General features: G+C 35.0%; 1 protein-coding gene across 1 annotated transcript; it reads left to right on the top strand.

Annotated features, from left to right (window-relative positions):
• Nucleotides 1–1,110: 1,110 nt before the first annotated feature.
• Nucleotides 1,111–9,869, top strand: LOC117400708 (chorion-specific transcription factor GCMb-like). The gene is made up of 6 exons (XM_034000989.3): nucleotides 1,111–1,326; nucleotides 1,554–1,710; nucleotides 3,003–3,255; nucleotides 7,252–7,364; nucleotides 7,521–7,646; nucleotides 8,241–9,869. Exons 2-6 carry the CDS (start codon nucleotides 1,615–1,617, stop codon nucleotides 9,141–9,143), a joined length of 1,491 nt encoding a protein of 496 aa, XP_033856880.3. The 5' UTR covers nucleotides 1,111–1,326; nucleotides 1,554–1,614; the 3' UTR covers nucleotides 9,144–9,869.
• The last annotated feature ends 1,513 nt before the right edge of the window (nucleotides 9,870–11,382 follow it).

Genomic DNA, 11,382 nt, shown 5'->3' with positions numbered 1-11,382 from the left:
TAAACTAAAAACAGTGAACCAGAAAAAAATACCAACTTTGTCATAGTTTCCAGACAATAAAAGATCTGTTTAGAGTGACGACAGTTTATATTTTAAGGCAAATTGGTGTCAATTTGTCGCATTACATATAATAATAACTGGCCCCCTTTCATCACAAAAAAATGTCATTTAATAACAAGTCGTGTTCATTATTTAAGTTAATCATTAGACTTTAAAGTAAAAAGTTAATAAAATATTTTTTTGCAATAAGCGCTAACTTGGGAAACATTTGTCAATACACTGAAAAACATGAAATATAATACAAATGTGGTCCATTAAAATTCAACAAATGCATGTGTATTATTTGCAAGTTGCCAATTGCATTTTAAAACTGAATGTAACAATATATATATATATATATATATATATATATATATATATATATATATATATATATATATATATATATATATATATATGTATCTAAGGGCAGCAGTGTGGAGTAGTGGTTAGGACTCTGGACTCTTGACCGGAGGGTTGTGAGTTTAATCCCAGGTGGGGGGCACTGCTGCTGTACCCTTGAGCAAGGTACTTTACCTAGATTGTCCCAGTAAAAAAAAAAACCCAACTGTATAAATGGGTAATTGTATGTAAAAATAATGTGATATCTTGTAACAATTGTAAGTCGCCCTGGATAAGGGCGTCTTCTAAGAAATTAATAATAATAAGGCATACTGTTTGCTATATAACACAATATCCCAATATATGACGAGTTTATATTTTAAAGTAAATCTTCTATAAAAGATAAGTAAAGTTTAAAATACAGCTTACTTAAACAGTTTTATTATGAAAGTTATAACACAGTATGTCCTTCTAGCTAAATTTCATTGAACAGGTGTTGGTTTTAGTTACATCGAATGTGGATTTCCTATACATAAATGTACAGCTAGGAAACTCTTGCTGAAACTTACAGACACAAAAACTACACCTTATAGCCAGACGCTATTTACATACTGTTCCGATATACTCGACGTTCTTGTAGGGGCTTATTGAAAGGCTGGGAATTTCGGGCTACTGAGATAGAGTCAGTGTAATACAATGAGTAATGGTATATCAGAACAGTTAGCTGTTAGTAGAGGTCAGTGTTACGGATCAGATGAGCTGAAAGTGAATGGTGTTGTTTAACTTTAACACAACTGATGTAAGACAAAACTGAAGACCAGCCTCCTCCCTAAACATAAAACTGCCCATCGTTATCCATGCTCATTACACACTTTCCATCTGCGGTAGAACAATCTCAGAGCGGAGGCAGAGCTTCAGAGTGAAATGAAGTTACAACGGATCAAGGTGAATTTTGAATAATATGTGTGTCATTATGTGTTTGTTTTTAATATATCGGATTACGTTTCATTACTTGTTTAAAGTTCATCATTGCGTCTGTAGATCAGACATACATTGTGCATAATTCCATCTATCATGTCTTTCCTTCTTCTCTCTCTGCTGTTTTGGCTTTTTATCAAATTAGTCCTACACCGTAAGCACCTAAAGTAATACGGGTTTTTCTGTTGTTGCAGGTTTCGATACAGTAGAAACGGATCATCCTAAATATATTGTCCTCGTTTACTTAACGACACAATGTCAACATCTGCAGATCAGTTTGACGAGTCTGATTGTGTTTGTTCCTTTGGGATGAAACTTACCTGGGATATCAACGACCCAGAATTGCCACAGGTAAATCCTTTTTAAATACGCATTTTACCAATTAAACTTATTGATTGTATAGAAATACTTACATGTATACATACATGCAGGACATGCATACTGGATTGGTAGCACACAATCGAGGCGTCGTACACTGTAAGCCAACTATTTAAGAATTAAATATACATCTCAAACAGTTTTAAAAGGAATGTGGGCAATGCATTTAAGAATTGTATACTGCATGTTTTCATATGTTCTCATTTAATTTAAACTCAGTTGCAAGCTTTATGTTTACTTCTTAAACACTTTTAGTTTTATAGTGGAAGGCTAACACATATTTCGATTATAATTTACATATTAATAATGATATTATTATTATTTATTTCTTAGCAGAGGCCCTTATCCAGGGCGACTTAATTGTTACAGGATATCACATTATTTCTACATACAATTACCCATTTATACACAGTTGGGTTTTTACTGGAGCAATCTAGGTAAAGTAACTTGCTCAAGGGTACAGCAGCAGTGTCTCCATCTGGGATTGAACCCACGACCCTCCGGTCAAGAGTCCAGAGCCCTAACCACTACTCCACACTGATTAAATAAATCATGATGTGGTACCGCAGTCTATAACATTATCATCATCTAGCATTACCGTTCGTTTCAAGATTTTTGAACCAAATCGGTAAATATTTACATTTTGTTGTAGATGTATTTGAGCAACAGTGCATTCATTGTACACCTTGTTTATGATAAGACTATATTCAAAAGAAGAAGAAAAAACTGAAAAAATTGAAGTAAACTAACGAATCCCTTAGATTATAAAAGTCTTACACACAACCATATACTGTATATAAAGAATATAGTGATTTTATTTTTAATTTAGTATGTAAATTAATTATCACTTCAGACAGTAAACCTTCACGGAAAATAAATAATATTTTATCATATTGTAAATCAAATGTTAAAGAAACATAAATCGTATTCATCATAGAAACTCGTATTCATATTTATATACTTTACACTTTAAATGTAAATGCTTTGGGAAAAAGTGTTAATGTGTGTCCAAAACTATAAATAAAATACAATAAAAATGATAATTAAAAAAACCCTCTAAAATGTGTTTATAATTTGTTCCATAAGAATAGAAAGTTTAGAAAGTTCTTCTTAAAAGCAAACATTAATATAAAGGTTTATCCAGCTGATTATGTTTAAATACGTCGTTGCAATGAAAAAAAAACCCAGAACAAAACAAAACAAACAAAACACTATGTTCTCCATTACGTGAGGATGTCTCCGAAATATACATATATTTTTTATAGGACATCCAACAATATGACGATTTTCAAGAATGGACAGATGGGTATGTACGGTACATCTACAGCGCGGAGGATAAGAATGCGCAGAGGCATCTAAGCGGATGGGCCATGCGAAACACCAATAATCACAACTGCCAGATCCTCAAGAAGTCCTGTCTTGGAGTGGTCGTCTGCAACAGGAACTGTTCGTTACCTGATGGCAACAAACTTCAGCTCAGGCCAGCGATTTGTGACAAAGCACGGCAGAAACAGCAAAGTGAGTAACATTTCTCAAACATAAGTCATCTTATCCAGGCTATGTTTACAGCAGAGAAAGGGGACTGGTACGCTATTGGCGTACCTTTGTAATACCGTAACATTATTAATTTACTTAATTTTAATAGGGTTGCAAACAAAGTTGTCTGTGACCTGAGGTATCATTTTATTTAATTGAGGCGGGGCTATGCTAAAATTGTAGTGTTTAATGAAAGTTAAAATACATTGGGTGCTTGTATAGTAAAAATAAATATAACAACTTACTGTTAATCGTACAGCAAAGCAAAATAGCACAGCACGCTTTCTTAAAAAAACAAAACAAACATAGGTAGCCTATTACCTTTTCAGTTAAACATTGTGATGTGTAGGATGTGTAGTGTTCATTTAGCATACTGTTTTATGTCTCCCAGGCTGATCTCATGCGCACTGAAGTCTTCTTTGAAATCCTTTGCTTTAACACGCAGACCCGTCGTTCCTGGTTTTTGTAGCTATAGCCTATCCCATAGTTTGTGGTTCGAATCCTATCTCAGAGCAAGAGTGAAATTGAACCATCACCAATGGGTTTATAAAGGTGTTTTTTTATACCACTATTACCATATGTTTTTCTTTAAAAAAAACACGCAAAATCCGACATCATATCTGCTTTGGAGGAAGTTTGCAGGTGAAATATCTTCATTAGTCTATAGAAATTGGCATATATATATATATATATATATATATATATATATATATATATATATATATATATATATATATATACAGTGCCTTGCAAAAGTATTCAGACCCCTGACCAATTCTCTCATATTACTGAATTACAAATGGTACATTGAAATTTCGTTCTGTTTGATATTTTATTTTAAAACACTGAAACTCAAAATCAATTATTGTAAGGTGACATTGGTTTTATGTTGGGAAATATTTTTAAGAAAAAAAAAAAAAATGAAATATCTTGCTTGCATAAGTATTCAACCCCCACACATTAATATTTGATAGAGCCACCTTTCGCTGCAATAACAGCTTTAAGTCTTTTGGGGTAAGTATGTACCAGCTTTGCACACAGTGTCAGAGTGATTTTGGCCCATTCTTCTTAGCAGATTTGCTCCAGGTTGTTCAGGTTGGGTGGACGACGCTTGTGGACCGCAATTTTCAAATAGTGCCACAGATTCTCAATGGGATTGAGATCAGGACTTTGACTGGGCCACTGTAGGACATTCACCTTTTTGTTCTTGAGCCACTCCAGTGTTGCTTTGGCCTTGTGCTTGGGATCATTGTCCTGCTGAAAGGTGAATTTCCTCCCAAGCTTCAGTTTTTTAGCGTACTGAAGCAGGTTCTCTTGCAGTATTTCCCTGTATTTTGCTCCATCCATTCTTCCTTCAATTTTAACAAGATGCCCAGTCCCTGCTGATGAGAAGCATCCCCACAGCATGATGCTGCCACCACCATACTTCACTGTAAGAATGGTGTGTCTTGAGGCATGGGCAGTGTTAGGTTTGCGCCACACATAGTGCTTTGAGTTTTGGCCAAAAAGCTCTATCTTGGTCTCATCTGACCACAAAACCTTTTCCCACATCGCAGCTGGGTCACTCTCATGCTTTCTGGCAAACTCCAGACGTGCTTTCAGATGGTACTTTTTGAGTAATGGCTTCTTTCTTGCCACCCTCCCATACAGGCCAGTGTTATGCAGAGCTCTTGATATGGTTGACTGGTGCACCATTACTCCACTCCCAGCCACTGAACTCTGTAGCTCCTTCAAAGTGATTGTTGGCCTCTCTGTGGCTTCTCTCACAAGTCTCCTTCTTGTTTGAGCGCTGAGTTTTGAGAGACTGCCTTTTCTTGGCAGTGCCTGGGTGGTGTGATGCAGCTTCCACTTCCTGATTATTGATCCAACTGTGCTCACTGGGATATCCAAACACTTGGATATTATTTTGTACCCTTTCCCTAATCTATGCATTTGTATTACTTTATCTCTAACTTCTGTAGAATGCTCTTTGGTCTTCATTTTCCTTCAGATTCACAGCCTGACCAATGATCCTTCAACAGTGGGGTTTTTATCCAGAAAAATGTGACAGAAACTTTAATGGTTCACAGGTGGAGGCCAATGGTAAGGTAATTGTGTCCTCGTTAGGGCAATTTCTTTCATCGGTGTAAACTGGGAGCTTCCACAGCACAGGGGTTGAATACTTATGCAAGCAAAATATTTCAGTTTTTTTATTTTTCTTAAAAATATTTCCCAACATAAAACCAATGTCACCTTACAATAATTGATTTTGAGTTTCAGTGTTTTAAAATAAAATATTAAACAGAACGAAATTTCAATGTACCATTTGTAATTCAGTAATATGAGAGAATTGGTCAGGGGTCTGAATACTTTTGCAAGGCACTGTATATATATATATATATATATATATATATATATATATATATATATATATATATATATATATATATGCCAATTTCTATAGACTAATGAAGATATTTCACCTGCAAACTTCGGATTTTGCGTGTTTTTTTAAAGAAAAACATATGGTAATAGTGGTATAAAAAGCACCTTTATATATATATATATATATAAAGCAAGCAATAGTGCCTGCACTCACTGCACATGCTCAGTTTGATTTTTGACGTGGAGAATACATTTCCCCCCCAATTTTCTTTTTGTGATACCTATGTTACCCAATTTATGGATCCATGCTTTTAGCATTATGATCCCTGATCCATCTGACCCCACCCCCCATTTCAACTGACCCTGGCCAGGGGGTCAATTGTAACATTAGACACCTCTTGCTGTATGTATATCAGCTCTTAAAACAGGATATCTATGGGGATTGGTAGATTACAGATTCAGTTGTTTGTTTCAAAGTCTGGTCAAGCTAGCTCAAATCGTCTCTGCATAATGGAGAGAAAGGTAAAAACATTTTACATCTGTCCCCTGTATCCGCTACATTATATTGTACTATACCACTGTTAACGGTATAAAGGTTCGACATTACAACAATTTCAAGTTTATAAATTAGGGCTTTAGTTCTGGGCAATTACATTTAAAAACGTTGGTTGATTCCTGTTCCATGAAAGAAAGCAAATATGATATATCTGGCAACACCGTACTGGTATATTTTTATGCATTTATGGAATAGCCTAAAGCTAACAGTAGATCAGCACATAATTACCTTTATAGATTTTATAAAATAATCTCTATTTTTTTTAATAGGCCTAAATATTGATATAAATCACCCTATCAAGCGCCACAAATAATTGTGAAATATGTGTGCCTGCACCTTTATGGCAAGTCGGGGTTTGTGGAATGAAACTTTGTGTTTTTGTCTTAGTTTTATTCATAATTATTCTTGTTGTCCCTACCATATGAGTAAGTGAATGGTACCACACAGTGTCTATCAAGCCAAAGTCAATAACATTTTTATTACACGCTTCATACATAATAAATTAAAGGAGACCACACTTTATTTTACTCATTATTTACACGCTGGAAGAAAGGCTTTCAGAGGATGTGTAACCCTTTCTTCTAGCAGGTAAAAAACCCTAACCCTAAACCAAGTGAGAATAGGCCCTAAGTGAAGATAACCATTCTGGCATGCCTGTCTGTTAAATTGTATAAAATAATCACAATTTACTCAATCCCAGGAATATAAATTAACACTAACTAGTCTGTGGAAACAATGTTTAATTTAGACTTTGTATGGTTCTGTTTTTATCCACATAATAAAATGACGTCTACGTTGTTTTGTATATTTAATTCAATTCTTAGCCACTGTATAACCGACATAATAGCTTCCATATTATTATTGGTAATACAAGTTTAAAGACCAATTTGTTTGTGTTTTAGTTTGATTTTCAGTAAAGTGTATATCATGTTATAATTATGTGAGGTTTATAGGCCACATGTATTTATTTTGCATGCTAATTGTTAATTGTAATAGAAGAAGATTAACGTTATCGTCCAACATCTAGTTAAAGTATATTCTACATCTTTACCTTACAGAAAAACTGTGCCCCAGCTGTAATTCACCGTTAGAGCTTGTGCCTTGTCGGGGACACAGTGGCTACCCAGTGACTAACTTTTGGAGAATAGATGGCAAATACATATATTTCCAGGTGAGTTCTATAAGTTTTTTGTGAATGAATAAAACCACTTGTTAATGTTACAAAATCAGCAAGAATAAAACAAATACCTTGCACCAAATTCCAAGATTTATACTGTAATCTGTGTAATTGTAAGAATTAAATTCATGATTCTATCATTATTTGCAGGCTAAAGGGGTCCATGACCACCCTCGACCAGAAAGCAAATCAGAGACAGAGGCTAGAAGGAGTGCTGTTAAAAGAAGAATGCCATCTCCTCATTTCTCCCAGAAGAAGAGATTAATGGAAACAGAGGTACCTATTAAAATAAATACACAATACTGTATTAAGGAAGAAACACATGCACAGTAGCCCCATTTTGGCAACTACCGGAACTGTGAGTGTTGGATGTTACTAATTAAAGAATACATTGATTAAGCAATCTGATTAACATTTAGAAATAAATTATGCATTTTATAATGTAACTAGCATGTAATGTAGTATTTTTTTTATCACTCAATATATATGCAAGAAGCATTAATGCATTAATAATTTCTGCTAAGAAATAAATAATAATAATAATAATAATAATAATAATAATAATAATAATAATAATAATAATAAATGTAATAGGCTATTTTTATATGGCATATATCTTAAACATATTATTCATGTACAAACAAAAGACAAATTGTACTATTTATTTATGTTTTATATATTTTAAACAGCAAATATATTTACCATGTATGATAATACCATTATATTAAGACATATCCATGGATAATATACGCTTTGTCATCCTCTTCAGATCCCCTCCCAGGCAGCATACTGTAAAATACATTTTTAAGTGATAATGTATTCCCATTTACAACATGCTTATTTAAGGTCTCTTTCTTCCATTTTTTCCAGGCGGGTAGATACTATGACAGTGGTGGCCATTACCCCAATGTCCATCATTTATCCTGCATGGATGCCCCGGAGAGGTACAGCATCATTGCAGAATCCAATTTTCCAATACAGCCCCAGCACTATCCTCCTTTTCAAAACACAGAGCCCTACAAACTTGCCTATGACTCACCAAGCAATGCAGGGGAGTCCACATCCTCACTCCAGAAGGCTTCCAACCACAGAATCTACATGACACGACCACCATGTGGCTATGAGTTTAGCATGCCTGGCTACCTAGGGTCTGGTTCGTACCCAGCTCTTTATAAAGACTCCGGCAATCTACAGCCCGAGCCCGATTCAAGCAAAGTGTGTATGCAGCTCGGTGGATCTCAACATAACCTGAGCCCATTGAACATTCATGAAAGGAACTATGATATCCCGAACAAGCACCACGGATGGAAGCAGATCTTGGGCAAAGGTGGATATGGTGAAAGGGGTGAATATGGACAAATCCCAGCAAATACTAATCACCATTACTATAATGGGGAATACCCTTGTAGATATGGTGGTCCTGCCCCGGCTAATACCCCAGCTTTACAGACAATTATAACTACTACCACCAAGGTGTCTTACCAGCCTTGCAAACCATCAGTGGTCAAGTACAATGATAACCTTTGTGATGTTAAAAACCTTCAGAACTGTAACTCTTTGTTGGAAAACGGATCTGCAACATCATATCCAGAAATAAAGGTCCCAGAAGATACTGGAGTAATCAAATCAGCTTTAGCATATCAACCAGAAACACTGTCTACTAAAACAGAAAGAGCAGAGAGTTTGGAGAACTACAGATATGGAAACTATTCATCCAGCAATTACCCTGAACGCATAGCACATCCGTTTAGATATGAAAATGGGGAATACTGAAAAAAAATATTTAAATGAAAAAAGTCAGGTTCTTTGTTGGGTCTATGCTTAATAAACCTTAAACCTTAAACACATGTACTGTTTAGGAAACAATCCTGAAGACAAATGTTGTTATGGTCTGCTCTTATCAACTGTTGTAAAAATGTGAGAAGTTATTTATATACAGTCGGTGTGTGTATTTTATTGTGTAACAAACTGTATGCAGAAATACAGGCATGTTTTAGGTTTGACTTACAAAGCACTTGTTCCCTTAATCGTTTATGGGAATTCAACAGTTATGGTTTGTTCGAAGACCCTACTAAGCTCAAATTTTGAACTAATGTTGTCTAAGACCACCTTAATAAGGTCATCAAGATTTGTACTAATCAGGGTTTGTGACACCAGCAGCAAATGTTACCCTAGGTAACGCAGTCCAAGAATACAATGGTTCTGATTAGGGTTTGGGAAACCAGCCGGGAAAGTGCTGCCATGAAAATAAGTGTACTAAAGCAAACTGCAGCTTTTTTTATAAAGTGTTTTCTTAATTATTATTATTTAATACTTTGTTATATTTGCATAATTTGTCTTTAAAATAAGCCACAAAAAAGGGAAATTAAAGTATGTCCAACTAATACATATTCCCTGTTATATCACTTTAAATTATCATTACTGTTGCAATCTCTTGTAATCTTCAAGATGTAGATAAATGTTTAATAATGCTTATTAAAATGGTATCTTATATTTATACTTGATTGTGAAATGCTTTATTTAACATATTATTATATTATATTACTATTATGCGTGACAAAAGTGAAATGCTGTTCCGGGTTTTGTGCTGGACCTTGACGACAGCTCCGGAACGTGTTAATAGTCTAATAATAACAAACAAGGTCCTTCCGGGTTATATTTCTTAACTAGTGAAGGAACAGATAGCGTCTCTCCCCTTTTATGCCTTCACACATGACCCCTTGGTAAACGAGTGCAGCCGCCCCTCCAATCCGCGAATGCCACATCGTTTCCCTTCCAGGTCAATGAGTTAATGCACCAGAGTTCTGCCCCCTTTCTAGCTGGCCGACTTCCCTTGAACCCTGGGAAAGAACTGTCAGGCCAGCCCGTCCAAGGTACTCTGTTCTCGCTGCTTCGCGCCCTCACAGGTCGGGAGGGAGATTTACTACCAAGAATCATTGTATTTCTGTCACAGGGGAGCAGTGAAAATTAATTTTCAATTACATTTTCACTGCTCCCCAAATCATCTGCTGTTGAACATTGTTAATATACAGTATTTTATTAAGGGTGCTGCCCAGTGCCTAACAAATGTGATAGCCATTCGCTGTGTTGTGGTTCCTAGGCAATCATGAAATGTATGTAAAAGTATGATTGCGTCTCTGGTTAGTATGAAATGTCATGACTGCAACGTTCTTTCAGAACACTTCAAAGATTACACTTACTTACACTTCAAAGATTTTTATAGAAAAAAACATTCATATATAATTTAAATATCTGTTTTTTACAACAATTTATGATCCATATTTGTGCTCAAGATCTATGTTATGCAGTCCGCATTTTTAAATTATATCAGACCTGCAGACCACCTAACTGAATCTCTAAAATAATACATGTGCTTTCCGAAGCCATTCCATTTGTTAAATAAATACAAATGCAGCTCCCTTTACCTAAATTATATGCTTGTTGCTGCACATTGAAACTGTATAACGTCCCATCGTAGCTCAGAGGGAAGGTGGTTGCTGATAAACCAGTATTTGACTGGCGGTTCCAGCTTTTATATATATTTATTACAGGAGCGATTGTTTAAAATATTGGTCATATGGTTTCTGATGCTATGACAACTGTATGCAGTTGTTTAATATCATATGTTCCCTTTCAATTCGAAGACGACCACCAACGACATTATGTATGGGATATGCCTGCCCATTATTATTATTATTATTATTATTATTATTATTATTATTATTATTATTATTTATTTATTAGTAGACGCCCTTATCCAGGGTGATTTACAGTCGTAAACAAAAATACAGTTCAAGAATCACAATACAAGTATTAATACAATTAAGAGCAAGATAAAATACAATGACTTCGGTTCTAGCAAGTACAAGTATGACAAAATACGATTCAGTAACGGAGCAGATAACAGTGTCAGTGATAGTTACATCAGGATATAATTAAATACAAAATACTACAGATTAAATAATACTTGTGACAGATTACAGTACTCTAAAGTGCAGGATTAAATGCAGTA

Source organism: Acipenser ruthenus, chromosome 4, assembly GCF_902713425.1.
Source record: "Acipenser ruthenus chromosome 4, fAciRut3.2 maternal haplotype, whole genome shotgun sequence".
NCBI classification, from domain to species: Eukaryota; Metazoa; Chordata; class Actinopteri; order Acipenseriformes; family Acipenseridae; genus Acipenser; species Acipenser ruthenus.
Note: the sequence above shows the minus strand (reverse complement) of the source record. Positions and strands in the feature narration are given on the sequence as shown.